The sequence below is a fragment of the Chanos chanos genome, chromosome 6, assembly GCF_902362185.1.
Source record: "Chanos chanos chromosome 6, fChaCha1.1, whole genome shotgun sequence".
Lineage (NCBI taxonomy): Eukaryota > Metazoa > Chordata > Actinopteri > Gonorynchiformes > Chanidae > Chanos > Chanos chanos.
The window spans coordinates 19,569,839-19,586,778 of record NC_044500.1 but is presented as its reverse complement, the minus strand read 5'-3'; the positions used below and the strand labels follow the sequence as shown (position 1 = coordinate 19,586,778).

The 16,940-nt window shown below is 39.3% G+C and overlaps 1 protein-coding gene across 1 annotated transcript; it reads left to right on the top strand.

Moving 5' to 3' along the window:
* Positions 1-455: 455 nt before the first annotated feature.
* On the top strand, positions 456-9,821 carry mmp20a (matrix metallopeptidase 20a (enamelysin)). The gene is made up of 10 exons (XM_030778141.1): positions 456-533; positions 865-1,106; positions 1,422-1,570; positions 2,439-2,570; positions 2,623-2,841; positions 4,994-5,105; positions 5,700-5,842; positions 5,944-6,100; positions 6,969-7,072; positions 9,721-9,821. The coding sequence occupies exons 1-10, from the start codon at positions 456-458 to the stop codon at positions 9,819-9,821; spliced, it is 1,437 nt and encodes a 478-aa protein (XP_030634001.1).
* The last annotated feature ends 7,119 nt before the right edge of the window (positions 9,822-16,940 follow it).

Below are 16,940 nucleotides of genomic sequence, written 5' to 3'. Positions count from 1 at the left end.
CATGTTGTTTTCTTTAATAGACAAACAAACAGAAAATACTTTCTTGGCATGTTGAAATGTTGAAAGGTTTGGAGCATTGAAATCAATGCAAAAAACAAAACTTCCTACATAGTTTCAGCATGTCATGGTAATCCCAAAGTATGGGGAATGCCTCACATAAACAAAAAAACTGAAAAAATATAAGACTAGCAACAGAAAATATTTCCATTTATTCTTCAACATTCCTCAACCTTTTTGTTCAAACAAGACATGAGCAAATCTCAGTTCTAGTGTTGTTTTTCGGAGACGGTGGCTTGCGACCACAAGAGCCATCTAAATGCCTGCAGGTAGACAGTGGTTTGGTGGCAAAAGATTCACGTAAATTGCGCTACTCCTGAAGCATACCTCACACTATAAAGCCAAAGGCTAAGTGAATATGAGCATGTTTTTGGCACTCCTCTGAAAATGTTAAGGACATGGCTTTGGATGTCGGCGGTGAACTGGTTGCTACACATGAACTTCTTATGGACCTCACCGATAATTCAGGAACCCTGGTCAAGCCCAGAGGAAATTCAGCATGCTGAGGTTTGTCTGTTTGCGATACTATATTCTCCATTCAACTGTTCTGTTTTTATTTCTCTCATCCACTCAAGAAAAGAATGAGTAACACTCTATTTATAGATCTGTGTACACGGCATTCATGAATTACCTTAAGCAATTCACTGATTGTTATCTATAAATAATAACCCAATAAAATCTGTATTGATATAAGACCCGATAGTAAAAGCAGTTTATCATATTTATGAGTCCATCACAAATATAGTGATGAAAATTACTCAGAACACTTAAAGACTCAGTTTCATAAAGTATCTTGTTGGTAATCAGGGATACCTTCAGCGATTTTATCACCTGAAGCTAGGCAGCAGCTCTCGTGATCGGAGGCATCTGCCATCTATGGTAGGGAAGATCAAGGAGATGCAGGCCTTCTTTGGCCTCAAGGAGACTGGACATCTGGACCCCCAAACTCTTGCTGTGATGAAAAAGGACAGATGTGGCGTGCCTGATGTGGATAATTTCAGTTTATACCCCAACCGGCCAAAATGGAAGAACCTGACCGTCACATACAGGTTTTGCAATTTTTGGTTCTTATTTTCAGAGCCTCTTAATGTTACCATAATCCTCCTTTTCTGGAGCTGATTAAATGGTAATTACCTTACAGTATATTACACATTATACATTATTATTATTACTATTACCTTACTGCATGTCCTTTAATATTGGGAAAAACTGAATAAAAAAAATTCAACAAAAATATGAGTATGTAAACAAGGGACAATGCATTCCAGCCCTGTTGTGTGAGAATACCCCCATAAGTTTATTCCCTGTCAAACCTTCTCGTGTCGCTACTTGTTAAAGTGAGTGGGTTATGCACTGAAATGCAGGATTGCAAAGTACACCTCAGACCTCAGGAAGGAGGAGGTGGAGAATTCATTACATATGGCGCTAAAAATTTGGAGTGATGCAGCACCCCTGAGGTTTGTCAGAGTAGAGAGTGGCAAAGCAGATATCATCATATCCTTCGTTTCAAGAGGTATGCAGGATTATATTGAAGTGTTGTTTTTGTTTTTATATATATATATATATATATATATATATATATATATATATATATATATATATATATATGCGTGTGTGTGTGTGTGCGTGTGTGTGTGTGTATGTGTATATATATATATATATATATATATATACATACACTGCCTGGCCAAAAAAAAAGTTGCCATTTGGATTTGGCAGTGTTATGATCTGGATTTGCTTCAGTTGGTCAGGCCTAGGCTCAGCAACGTTATGCGGCAATAAAATGAAGTCAACTGAGTACCTGAATGTACTGAATGACCAGGTTATCCCATCTCTGGATTTTTTCTTCCCTGATTACACAGGCATATTCCAGAACGACAATACCTAGATTCATTGGGCTAAAATTGCGAAAGAGTGGTTCAGGAAGCATGAGGAATCATTTTCACACATGAATTGGCCACCACAGAGTCCTGACCTTAACCCCTTTGAAAGTCTTTGGAATGTGCTGAAGAAAACTTTACGGAGTGGTTCGACTCTCCCGTTGTCAACAAGATCTCGGCCAAAACTTAATGCAACTCTGGACGGAAATAAATGTTGTGACATTGCACAAAGTTGTCGAAACATGAGCGCCGTAATCAAAGCTAAAGGCGGTCAAATGAAATCTTAGAGTGTGCGACTTTTTTTTGGCCAGGCAGTATATATATATATACACACACACACACACACACACACACACATATGTGTGTGTGTGTGTGTGTGTTTTGTTGTTGTTGTTGTTTTTTTTTGGATTCCTTACAATGATGTGTTTGACTGGGTCTGGTGCACCTTAATCAAAAGAAAAGTATAATATGATATACCTTTGTTATCGTTGTCTACCAAAGGACATGGAGACTTCTTTCCTTTTGATGGACCAAAGGGAGTGTTAGCTCATGCTTTTGAGCCAGGCACTGATATAGGAGGAGATGTACATTTTGATGATGATGAAATATGGACCATGGGATACCAAAAACCAGGTAGGACATGACAGACCCTGAAGGAAGAGTCAGTATTACCGAGCCAATTCAGTTGCTGCTTCTGTCCGTAAAGTACTCAAACTTGATGGATTACTGGGTTCCTTTTCAGGTTACAATCTGTTTACTGTAGCAGCTCACGAGCTTGGTCACTCGCTGGGTCTAGCGCATTCCAGAGACCCGTCTGCTCTAATGTACCCAAACTACAAATACTTTGATGCTGCCAAGTACACACTGCCAAAAGATGACACACTTGGTATCCAGTCACTGTATGGTAAGTTCCAATTGCTTTAGTTATTTGCAGTGGTCGGCAGTAATGAAGTAAATGTAATCCGTTCTAAACTTAAGTAGGCTACCCTCTTCAAGTATCTTTACTTAATTAAAGTATTTCCATTTTGGGGCACTTTTTACTGTAACTCAACTACATTTCAAAGTAAAATATCTTACTTTCGACCAGAGTGCGAATTATACAATGACAATTGGGGGGGTCAACTTTTCTCCAGGGCTATATAGCATAGGATATATAAATGATTTGACCCCCCACCCTACAGACTGTTGTTTTTACCTCATTTGGGGGGGTCCAAGTCTTAATTAGGGGGGGTCAGACCCCCGCAACTCCCCCCATAATTTGAACCCTGCTTTCGTCTCCACTACATTATGCGACATCTGTCATTCCTTCTCACTTATGAGTGGGAAAAACCAATTGTCCAAACAGAGGCACACAATCACACCAATCAGGCAGGGTACAGCATGTGCTTTAATTGGCTAATTTGCTTTGACCTGTTGCTAGCTATGACAAGAATGCAACAACAGCCTACAGAGTAGTTGAGCGTGTGAAAAAGTTCTGAATCTAACTCACCTATAGAGGTCAGCTCACTTCGACACCAAGGGCCAACCTAGGCCTTCATGGGGCCCTGCGCAGAATTTGACTGGGGGCCCTCCACCGTCTCGGCGCCACCAATACTATTGACTGTTGTCAATGCATGATCATTCACACACCAACTGTAAATCTAACAAACCTATTATCAATTTTATTAGTTGTAGCTGTGTTACTTACATCGTACCAGTTTCAGCATGGCATGCTTTTACTGAAAAGTAGCAAAAATAAACCAGCAGACAATGCATTTACTGTAAACAAGTTAGCCACTGTAATTGCTTTTGGTTTAAAAAATTTGCAATGTGCAAAAGTGCGGGACATACGACAGAGAATTAGGGCCACGATGAGGGAAAAAAAACTTCTGAGATTTCGAAAGTAAGGTCGTAATATTACGAGAATAAAGTCGTAATTGAGAAAAGAGCCATAATATTACGAGAATAAAGTCGTAAATTTCAAGGGAAAAAAACCCCATAATTTTTAGGAAAATACATTACCAGCAACCAAAAAAACAGGCAGTCAATGGTAGCCTGAGCCTGCTTCTGGCAACTGCTGTCCGTCGTCATGCCATACCACACACATCAGTCGTAGATGTTAGCTTGCAGCAGCGAAATCTTTCATTGTGTATGTGGTTAAAATAAATCAGTCACTAGTGTTACCATGTTTATGTCATGTGTGTGTTGCAAAGCGTTACTACACAGCAACGCAATGCGACAATAGCAAAGCAGGCTGGGGCTAGTAATCACTTGAAGTTTTATCCATTTCCATTAGCTCGCTAGCTGTTTCACCTTAGTTTGTAATGTTCGAAGCTTTTCATCTAAACGCTGTCATACTGTGAAAGAAGATTAAGATGGAGTCATACTATTTTAGAATTTGATGGTGTCTTTAGTTGTTTCTGTTGTTGTTTTACTCATAAAGTATTTGTACATATAATTTTCACTTTTACACGTACACACACACACTTTTAGTCAATAGACATTATCAAGTTCAAACTCGTAACTACAGTATGTCAGGTTTAAAGTAAGTCTTGAAAGGAAAGTTTGCCTTTTCTCAAATCTTCAAATCTCAGATCTCTCAATCTTGTTAAGTCACGTCTGCAGCCACTCAGATCTCCCTAATGAAAATTGTTCACCTGCATGTTGACTGCTCTTGATAATGATAATTGACATCAGTGTCAGACTAATTTAATGAGCTTATAATGACAGATCTGTGTGCCCAGAGTGACTTTAGAGCCTTCTCACCTAAAGTGAGTAGATTAAGCAAGAAGAGGGAATATGTCTAATTACAAAAATTATAATAATATAACATTACCGCTGTAATAAATCACAGTACTTTTACTGTGATTATTTACAAAGTATTTTGTAATTTAAGTCAAGTGGAAATTGAAATGGTTTACTTTTACTGGAGTAATATTTTATCATTGGTATCTTTACTTACACTCAAGTACAGGATTTGTGTACTTCGTCCCCCATGGGTTATTCAGGATAAAGTTGGAGATTTTGGATGTCCCACAGAGTTTTGTATTATCCTTGAAAATACTTTTTCCTCAAAGGTAAGCACACAAAAACACAGGAAACTCGACCCATCCCTAGGAGGTGCCATCCCGATTTCTCGGTTGATGCTGTGGCAATAGTCGGACATGAGCTACTATTCTTTAAAAACAGGTAATAATTGATTATTAATTGCTTTTGTATTCATTTAAAGTAAGCTGGCATGCTCAAAGCATATTGGCTAGAGTTGCTGATGAATGCAGAGGACATGAAAACTCATTTCAACACACTTGGACAAATTAAGGACCTGATGATTGTCCAACCAACCAAGAATGTGGCACAGCAGTAAAGTATGAGCAAACTTGACTCTCCATATTACCACCTGCTGACTGAGTGACTCCTAGCATCAACGGGGCACCAGTGCAGAATCTGGGGAAATAATGAGGACCTCCACACTTACACTGTATTCCCATAGAGATGTTTATAAACAGGCAGGTGAAAGGAATTAGTGACTGACTTACCCTCTCAGATTGGGGCAGTGGACCTGCTGTGGCAGGGGCCTGAAACAGTATAAAGAACTGGCCATTTCAAATATGGTAAATAAGAGTAAGAAAAGGGCCCATAACAAATTTTGCAGAGATTTAGGAATGATCTGGTATCTGGCTAATCATTTGAAGGGGGAGAACTATTTCGTCTTTTGATTGACATGGTACTGGCTACCTTGACTTGATGTACATTCTTTTGGTCTTTCCCTGACACCATCATCAGCTACGTGTGGCTTAGAATGATATGGCGGTCATATTGGAACAGGCTGAAAGAGGGATTCATAAACACATACCTGCCCAGTATAACTTCACCTGTTGATGCAGCTTATAATATCCCTGCCAGAGGAGTGGCATACATCTTCACTGGTACAAATGACTCTAAAGTCTTTTCTATAAGCGTATCATGTTCAACACAGTGCAATTTACAGATCACTCTCAAATTTTGATTTCTTGATTATATCTTTCAGGTCCCAAATATTGGATGGTCCAAAACTTGAAAATGAAAAGCTATTCTGGTTCCATCTATGAATATGGATTCCCATTGATAGTGAAAGAAATTGATGCTGCTGTTCACATCAGTGAATACAGAAAAACATACTTTTTCACTGGTGATGTTTATTACAGGTATGTATTGCAGTGGTGAGCTTTCTTTCAATCATTCAACTGATTTGATTCAGTTCACTGATTCACTCATTCGTTTACCAGTTCATTTGACACATCAACCACAGGGCCTAATTCATTTAGCCATTATCCACTTAAGACTCCTCAGAGAGTTATACAGCTTATAAATTATACAGCTAATTATTGTAACAATGAAGAGTCTTTTTGGTACCGTACACATTGTAATAAATACCATATGGATTTTTATGCATTTATAATAAATACTATATGGATTTTTATTTTATGCATTTTCTCCTGTCTTATTTAATAAGACAAGCTATACTGCTTTATTAGTAAAACATCTCATCTGCCATCTGAGTAAAACATTGTAGAACTGTAATCTTACACAAAAGTCAATAATATGCAACTGAAGTTATGATTTAGGGGTACTGATTTATATTATTTCAATACTAAAGATCTACCAGTTTTGCAAGTCCATCCTACTGAATGCACCACTCTGAAAAAAATGTTGTTGGTAGGTGGCAAAAATGCTTTGACTAACCTCTGAAGATGCAAATGATGTAATGTCATCATGTAAGGCTAACAGCTACTTCAGAATAGTGGTAGAAGCCAGAAAGAGAAAGAGGAACTGCAGCCAATTCTCTGCCACAAAGAGGAATCAACTGTTAAATAATATTTAGCAAAGAAAAAGAGTCCTTTCATCATTTCAAACGGTATATTGGGTGAAAAAGCTATTCTTAATCAGTTTACAGTCCTTAACCCATCTGATGATGTAGAACACTAAGCTGAACAATAATGTATAAGAGTAATATAGAGCACATATGTATTGCCACAATTTTCAAATGGCATAAGATCGATCATTTTTTCATAGGTATGATGAGGCCAGAAGTATGATGGATCGTGGATTTCCACGGAAAATCCAGACTGATTGGCCAGGAATTGTTGGGAGAGTTGATGCAGCATTTGAACTTGCTGGTAAGATCAATGCAATTTTCAGATGGTCCTAAATTTCTGTCAGAGTACAACTGTAGTTTTGTGATACTAAATGTACATCTGCATCAGTTATAAATATGAAGACTGATTAGTAAATGTGAATACTGATTTATATGTGTAGCTATATATGTTTAGATAAAGGTAAAGTTACTGTTTCTAAACTTCACATAACATTTTTCTACTTCCAGCTTAACCTTTTTAATTTTTTAATGTTTGCTTTTCGTGCAAGTATTGTGTTGAGGCTGAAAGCCACCGTTTAAGTTTATTAAGATTCTTGTCTCTTATTGCTACTAATTGTACACTAGAGTGGAGGCACAGTTTTGTTTAAAATTCCATTTTGTGTGCCACAAAGCTAGCAAAAATCCATTTATGACCCTTGATGACTGCACTGTTTTGGCAAGCAAAAAATAACTCTTATCTGTTCTACCCCAGCTCCTATATTCATCCGTGACACATTTTTACAGATGTTGTCATGACTACAAGACTGTTAGTTGAGAAAAAGCACAAAATGGTTTTGTTTTATTTTATTAGAATTATTGGAATTAGAATTGCAGTGGAGTCATTTACAGAGACCCATATTAAAGCCAACTCTGCTTTAAGTCAATGCCTCTGATAGGCCTTCGCCATGTTAAGTAGGGGCGTGAAAGTTTATGCGTTAAATTCTTAAGTTAAATTAAAATAAATGGGACGGTGCCACTAATCGTTTTCGGAAATACCATCTGGGCTGCAATGTATATCAGTCCTGTTCCACAAATTCTGCTGCACAAGACTGAACCTGAACAAATGGCACCATTCCTGGCCACTCTCCTAAATGCTGACAGCCATCTGTGACTGCGCCTCTCAGCACGCACTCCTGTTATGAAGCTAATTAGTTGCAAGATACATCGGTTTGTGCTTCGGCAACAAAAGAAATTTCATGCACTGTTAACTCAACAGTTTAATTTAAAAAGATGTCCAAGTACCGTTTAGCACAAAATGTATTTTTAGCACGAAATGCAACTCAGCTCTCCTCTGCTAAAATATCGCTTTGAAGAACAACACTCCTGTGATGATGCTAATAAAACGAGACGTGAAAGTGGTGGCTCATTAAAAATTAAAACAAAAAAGCCTTAAGTATCTTATTTGCTCTCTTTGCCCATTTATTCCCTTTATTTACCAAAGGGAAACATTGTCGTAGTTTGACCTGCTTTAGATGTAATCATGATGAACGCCATCATTTTTAAAATCATTTGACACCTAGCTTATACCCTTGTAGTATTACTTCATCCCCTTATGATAAAGGCCGGGGACAACCTGTTAACCCACGGTGTCACGTTGCTGTAAACATGTTCACTGCCAGGGAGGCAGCGCTCCAACGCAGGAGCTGGCAAGCTTGGACAGGAGAGAGGAGCAGAGCAGCTTGGACAGGAGAGAGGAGCAGAGGAGCTTGGGGAGGAGAGAGGAGCAGAGTAGCTTGGCGAGGAGAGAGGAGCAGAGCAGCTTGGGGAGGAGAGAGGAGCAGAGCAGCTTGGACAGGAGAGAGGAGCAGAGCAGCTTGGACAGGAGAGAGGAGCAGAGTAGCTTGGCAAGGAAAGAGGAGCAGAGCAGCTTGGGGAGGAGAGAGGAGCAGGGGAGCTCGGGGAGGAGAGAGGAGCAGGGGAGGGGAGCAGAGTAGGAGCAGCAAGTGAGAACTTACCTGGACTACTATTTGAAAAGGTCTTGGCAGCCTGTGTATATTGTAATATTGTAAGATGTAAGTTAATTCCAGTTTAATTTAACTATTAAAAAGACTGTTCTATTCATATTACTTTGCATTATTATTCTCTCCTTTAGTGGTAACAACACCTATATTTCCAATTCCTATATTTGATACAGATACAAAGGAGAGTGCACTTACAGAAAGATTATATTGTCATCAGCTGTGGTTTTGCATACTGCCAACAGTGTCTAGAATGACTTTGATTAGCGTCTTAGTGTTCAAAGCAGAGGCTTGTCTCACCTTGTTATATTTTATTTACAGTTTGTCAAATGATCTCAGTCAGATTTTGTAGTCTATGCGCACACACATTCACCCATGGCAACCCTGAAACCACAGACACCTCCCCACCCCACCCTACCCTACCCCACCCTTGTAGTATTACTTCACCCCCTCATGATAAAGGCGCGGGGCAGGGGACATCCTGTGTGGCCACAGTGCCACACAGCTTTACACATGATCACTGTCAGGGAGGCAGTGCTGTAACGCTAGTTAAATGCACTCGAAATGTGTGTGCAAACACATTAAGCAAACTGATGAACATGCAGTTCAAATGATGCTATTGCCCCTTTCTGGTAAAGTTACTTTAACCGAAACTTCTTTATAACAGCAGTTGTCACTATTGCCAAAATTATGCTTTTCTTAAAACTATATACAAGTGCATTGTTACTGTTTGGAGACCATTTTGTGCTTGCATTAGATGTTCTTGATATACAATAGTTCAACTGGGCGAGATGAATCGAACTGATTGATGAAGTCACGTCATTAATCAGTCCAAGAAATCATGTGAAAATACACACTGCGCCATGTGGTCTTTTTCCAGACCAACGGATCAGTCCGAACTCCTGAACTTGATAAAAGAAATTATATGTATTTCTCATTATCTCATTAACAGGTACCGTTCACGTGTTTTCTGGATCGAAGGCCTATGGCTTTAATTATCGTCAAGGACGCGTTGTGTATGTTGTGAGGGCGAATGCTTGGCTCGGCTGTTAGGTACAAAGATAACTGGCACTATAGACTGTGAACCAGACAAAACAGAACACAATGTGCTTGAAGGGTTTGTTTGTTTGTTTGTTTTTTCTTTTCGTCAACATGTACAACTGTGAAATATCTGGAATGAAATGCTAAGTAAGCCAGTTTTCAAGTCTCCATTAAGCCAGTTGAAACAAACTTTGATGGATGACTGCTGTGTGGAAACAAACCTGTAGTTTTCTTTTTTCTTTTTCTTTAAGTATGTGCCAGTAAAAAGCCATATTTTTGAAATATAATGGTCTTAACACATTTCCCTTTATAATACATAATTTCTCTATTAGGCCTACTCTTCTTTGATCAAACACAGGTATTTAAATAAAAAAAGACTGTGTGTTCTGTTCTGATTGTGATTTTTTCACTAACATGAATAAAGACATTGATGAAAATAATGATGGTTCACACATAGACACGCTCTTCAGAACAAAGAGTTTCTGCCTCTGTTCAGATGCACTTCACATATTCCCTGATGTACATATACATCAATTCTCCATTTAAATGTCTCATTTATAATTTACATCTCTTACCTAATTTACCTATGACCCCTTTCCTAGAACCGCAAACTCTAACGCAGCCTTTTGCTTATGATCCACAATGTTTAGCTTTAGGCCATGGGCTTGTTGTAACAATGTCAGGAATGTACAAATAGTTTCACACAGGCACTTGATGTGGACTTTTTTAATCCCTTCTATCTGATAAGAACAATGTATGCCTCAAGCTTTAATCCATTTAATTCATCACTGTAGAAGTTTTAAAAATTTGGAAGTAACTATATTTAATTGTGTTACTGTTATGCAAATATTCAGTTCTCAAAAACACTACACAATCCTACATGTTTTATGCAGAACAATGGTCTTAATCTCAATTTCATTTAGAAACCAGGTTAATGGATACTACAATACTTGGGAGACTTTATTTGGTCTTTCTGTTTCTCTTCCACACAAGGACTACCTGTCTCAGTTCTACTCAGATGTTGGGACTTTTAAATTCAACCGTCAGCAGAATCAGTGTAGATTCTTTTGAGACACACCTTAAAGCCATGCAGGCATTCTTTGACCTAGAGGTCACTGGGGTGCTGGACAAAAATACCCCTGAAGTGATGAAAGGACCAAGGTTTGCACGTGATTAGATATGGCCTCTTCCTGTAACACCCCAAAATGGGGGAAGACAGCCATCACATACAGGTCAAGAGCCAGAAATTTTAATTCATCCAGTCAAGTTTGACGACTCATGTCATGTTCTCAGATGACCTCTGGGTCATAGTCAATTCCATTTATCACTCATTTATTTATTTGTTTTTAGTCAGCTGTAACGTCTAAACATGATGAAAAAGCTAAATATTAGTGAAACATTTTGATAACTCTGCATATCAGTCAACAGGATTCTAAACAAAACTAAAAATCAAGCCCAAATTTTGAAAAAAAGGCGCTTGCGATTTTTTTTTCTATCAAAGGTGTTCGGACACCATCAGGGAGACCTGAACCTGTACCCAAACCTACTCCTGAAACCGAACCAGACCCTGAACCAGGCCCAGGACCAGAACCAGAACCAGAGCCATGGCCAAAACCCGATCCAAGGCCTGATCCTAGACCTAATCCAAAAGATGCTAAGTGCAGCCATGAACTAGAGTTTGATGCTGCTACTTCTATCTGGGGAGATCTCTATTTCTTCAAAAATGGGTGCATTATCTTTTTTTTTTCTTTTATGGGAGAGAAAACCCCTTTTATGCAATTCTCAGCATGTCACAGGTTCTAGTACAGTGCAGCGAAGTATTCTCACCTCTCTGCTATCAGTTACAGAACAGCTCGCAAAAGACAAAACCAACAGTTTGACAAATTTCAGTTTCGACGAAGTACGTTCCCAGATGGACCCTGGATATCCAAGATCCATCTCACAGGATTTCTCAGGAATTGGCTCAAAAGTGGATGCTGCTTTTGAAAATTTTGGTAAGAACAAATTTATCACAGAAATTTAATATCAGAGGAAATATTATCTCAAATGAATTCCACTGTCACAGACGTATTTGCCCCTTCTCCTTCTTTAGGGTACCTTTATTTCTCTGATGGGCCGAGACAGAGCGAATATAGCTATTACTACAAGAGAGTGGTTCTCTGCTGAACTATGGCTGAGAGTGGTACTCTGCTGAACTATGGCTGGCTGAATTGCTACTAACATTTCCACTGAAAACTCCAGTGCTAAGGTTCAATTAACAATTCAGCAACAACTCAGGTTCCAATAATATGTTTCACTTTAACAAGTTTGTGCCTTACTTGAGTATTTCTGTTTTTGTCTCAGGAGGTAAAGTTCTGCTGAATGTTAAACATATGATCAGCCAAAGGGCTGTGATTCATGTTATTCTGACTTAGTTTGTATTACGTGTAATGACTAAGCGCATACTTTCAGTACTTTTGTTTGTACCATTAATAGATTGTATCTATGTGTGAGTTTCATCTGAATATAATAAAATGGAAAAATGAAGTCGATGCTAACTTATGTTTGACTTTTCAATGTTTTCTTGAAGACTCACAGCATTAAAATAAAAAAATAAATATATATTACAATTTACAATATGGCATCTAGCAGAGGCGTTTAAACCAAAGCAATTTACGATTAGTGCATCAATCAGGTTTAATCTTATAAGCAAAAGATCGCAGTAGGAGTGCAAATTAATAATTTTCAGTATCACAGTCCTGTATATCCTGAAGCACAGAGACAAGGTTAGTACAAAGGATTTTTTTTCCATACCTTAAAATATAAAACATAGCATAAAGGAAAGGATTACACATTGGGGAACAGCTGGATTCTGAAAAGTAATAAGAAAAACATCATTCATAACTAGAGTTAAAAACAGATATACAGATAAATTAATCATATAAACAATGAAAACATTTAAAAAAAATACAGCCACAATAAAAATTCCAAGCAGGAGGCATCAGGATATTTTGTATTATCAAACCACTGACCACAAAGATGGAATAAAAATTTGCAAGATCTTCAAGGAACTTCTACCCTCTCCCCGATTAAGTCAAATCACATATTCACTCCCTCATGTACAGACCCTGCATTCACCTTATGGTCTGATAAGAAGTTAGAGCAATCCACAATTTATACATAGAAGATATAGTTGTATCTTTCTCTCAGTTATCCCAAAACTACAACTTACCTTAGAACCATTTCTTTCATTACCTACAGATTAGGAGCTTTGTACAAAAGACGTTTAAGTCATTTCCAGATAAGCCCATAAAACCACGTCGAACATATCCTTGAATTGAATTCAGACAGCAAAGGACTGATTATCCCAGATCTGTGAGCTCATTAACAACATCAGTCCACACTCTACTGAACATTTGAAAAGGGCCTGGGACTCGGCTCTTGGAGTAGTTTTAACAGATAACCAGTGGGCGAGATGTATGGAATCCGATTTGCCCCTGACCCAGTCTGTGCCGTCTTCGTTTTAATAGCAAAAATTTTCTGTGCTCTTTTACCAAACAAAACCTATGAGGTCATAGCCTTCACGACACTCCTTGCAAGATATTTGATCCTTTTAAAGTGGAGGCAACGGACTCCTCCATCCTTTTCCCAATGGGTCAAAGATGTTATGTACTTCGTACTTCTTAAAACTAGAAAAAAGTTAAATACACACTGAAAGGGTCCTCTCAAACTTTTGTTAGGATATGCAGGCCCCTCTTGGATTTTTAGGACTCTCTACAGGAACCCCTTGATAAAGAGTAGAGTGGTCTCTGTACAGGTTCTGTTATAACAGTGAGCAACCCCCCCCCCACACACACACACACACACATACACATACACACACATACACACCTTTTTTTTTGTTTGTTTGTTTGGGGTTTTTTGTTTTGTTTTTTTCCCTCTCTGGCTCACATGTATCTTACAACCTGTAATCCTATAGGTGGGTGGGTGGGATGGGAATGGGGATTTCAGTGCATTAACATGTCTGATGAATAGTGCATCTCTGTACTTAAGGGATGGGTAGATGTCTTGAAGTCAGTCATATGTGTTTTTTACTTCTACTCTGGTAGGAGAAAGACTTTGAAAATCAATAAAGAAACATAAAAAAATTTTGCAAGATTAGTTATACTCACTGCTTAGGTCTATTCGATTGTGACGATATGTGGCATCCTCCACTTCCACAAAGTATGAACGGGGCACCACCTGTTTAAGGCATGTCCCATGTTGCCATCTTCCAGTCCTATCACCAGGGAGAGGCTTCATTCTGATGTTCTGTCCAACTTGCAGTTCTGGGAGGTCCCTAGCTGATCTGGCATAATACTGCTTAGCTACCTGCCTGATGATGTAGTTTCTCTGGAACACCTGTCAAAACACATGGCTTGAGCAATTAATCAGATACAGGGAGTGGTGTGTTCAACCTGCGTGCCATGAGGCACTGAGCTGGGCTACTGTCCATGCCAGTCGTAGAGGTATTTCTCCAGAGCAGGATAGCTCCATGAAACCATGTTTGCAGATGCTCTGAGCTATTTTCTCTGCAGACTCTGCCTTGCCAGTTGTCTTGGGGTAACATGGGGATATTGCAATGTGTTCAGTACCCCACTCCTTGGTGAACTTACAGAAGAAACTACAATCAAACTGCAGCCCTGAGTCTGTGATGAAACGATCAGGCTGGCCATATCTGGCAAACTGGGCTTTGCACTTTCTAATGGTTGTCTCAGCTGACAGGTCAGAAAGGTATTCAATTTCCCAGAAGTCAGAGTAATGGTCCTCAATTAGTAAGAAATTCTTGCCCGCATAATAGAACAGGTCCATTCTTAACATCTGCTAAGGGTGCTTTGGGAGAAGGTGTAACATCATGAATTCTTGAAGTAGCGTATGTGCATACTTGTTGCATGCAGAACATTGGCCCTCATAATCCTTGATTTCCCCTTGCATCTTTGGCCAGAAAAGTGTCTGGCAAGCCTGTCTTTAGCAAGCCTTAGCTCCTGTGTGCCTCCAGTGAATGCCCTGCAACATGTCTGGACACAGCCTCTTAGCAATGATGACCCTGTGGCTTTTGAAGAGGACTCTGTGCTGCACACTGATTTCATCCTTGAAGGCCCAGTATTCTCTGAGGCCTAGTCCTCACGTACACTGGGTATTTTTAAAAACGTAGCTTTTTCTATGCATTTTGGTCTTTCGTCCTCAAGCAAACTGTGTTTTAGGTCACTGAAAACAGACCTTTCGTAAAACTCCTCCCAGAGTGAAGATGTTCAGAGACTCTGTTTTCAGTTTTGATGTGTAGACAGGGAAAACAGAGTTCTTGGCTTGTAACATCAGAGTGTGCAATGTTATCTCTTTTGCTTGACATCAGAATGTGCGCCATTATCTCCTTCGTGTACATGAGGAGATTTTGTGCAATGGCGGACATAGCCAAAATAGTGCTGGTTTTAACCTTACTAACAGGACTTTTTACATGTTTACACATAAATGTACAGTTACTCTCCCACTATACTGAGGAACAGACGCGTCAGAATACTGCTACATCCAACACTCCCACGACACAGATCCCAGCGCCAACATCACCGGTTTTGGACGAAACCTGGTTGGACCTCTCATTGGTGGGACAACTTTGAGAATGAAGTCATTGTTGCTGACGAGTGGCAAGAGAATTTTCGTTTGTCAAGGACATCGCTGTTGTCTTTGAGTGAGCTGCTGCGCCACACACCTCAAAGGACAGACAACTGTAATGTTGTCAAAAACGTTGCTGGCAGACTCCACTATCTTTAGCAGAGGAGACTGAGATTATGCGAGACAGCAAACACCTTTGGATTGTCAAGACAGGTGGTTTTGAAAATAATAAGGCAAGTATGTGAAGCAATTATAGTCCACTTGGGCCCTATGTATATATAGTTACCTGTCACTGAGTCCAAAGTTGAGGCATCCCTCAGTGCATTGGTGCCGTGGATGGGACCCACGTGGAAATAAAGCAGCCATCCACAAATTCTATGGATTACTTGAACAGAAAGGGGAGGTTTTCTCTTGACATACAAGCCATCTGTGACTACAAGTATTCATTTATTGATGTCATTGTGATATGGCCGGGTAGTGTCCATGATAAGGTGACCAGATTTCTGAAATGAAAACCTGGGACATTTCCAATTCGGCAGTCAACATATCATTAATATATCCAATGTTTTATCTATGAAATAAAAAAGGGGAACTTTTTTTCACTTTTCTTTACCTTTCCACTTATCTCTTCACTCTCCTCGCCTCACTCTTTTTACTCCCTTAATTTTTCCTTCTCACACTCTTCTCCTTCCTGTCCAATCTTTAATAATAAAAAGTCCACTATTAGATAAAATACTTTGGTTAAGAGATTCCCATTCTTTGCCTCATTTTTGTATTTCATTGTTAATAATAATAGATTGACAGGCTCTGTAATCATTTCTTTACCTTCCCTCCTCTATCTCCTTCACTCTTCTTCCTATTCAGTCTTCCTCCTTTGTTTCCTCTCCACACCCCCTAAAAATTTTTTTTTTCCCAGCTAAGTCATATTCCCCATCCACAATTTGTAAAACAAGTTACAGAGGCGGCCCACACTAGCCCTTGACACCTGCTAAACAAATAACATGTTAAATATGTTAAATTAAAAATAATGCACTATATTTGTAGATTGCATGGTGGTAGCCTACATCCAAGTAGACTGTATGCCTACAAATCAGCTACCTATCACCTGGCAGTACGATTCCAAAGTCCTGTAACCCCACCCCTGATTCAAACCCTGGGTTACCTCTAGACTTGAAAAGACGTTTGTGGTGATGTTGTGGATTCACTTGACACTTGCTAGTTTCTGGTAGTTTTACACAGCAGTTTTCTCTAAAACTAGGCGAGCAAGTGGTTAGTAGTAGAACAGTGATTTGAAACTGCTATAGCAAGCAGCCAGCCCCCTCTGTTGGCCAAAACAAGCACAACGCAAGACGTCTGCCTGTTTGCTCTGCTGCCCGGTCTTTCTTTCTGGTCTGAGAATTCACAGTTAAAAACATAGACATTTCCAGGGAGAACTCCAGATGGGGACAGGCCACCTAAAATGGGGACTGTCCCCGGAAAATGGGGACATCTGGTCACCCTAGT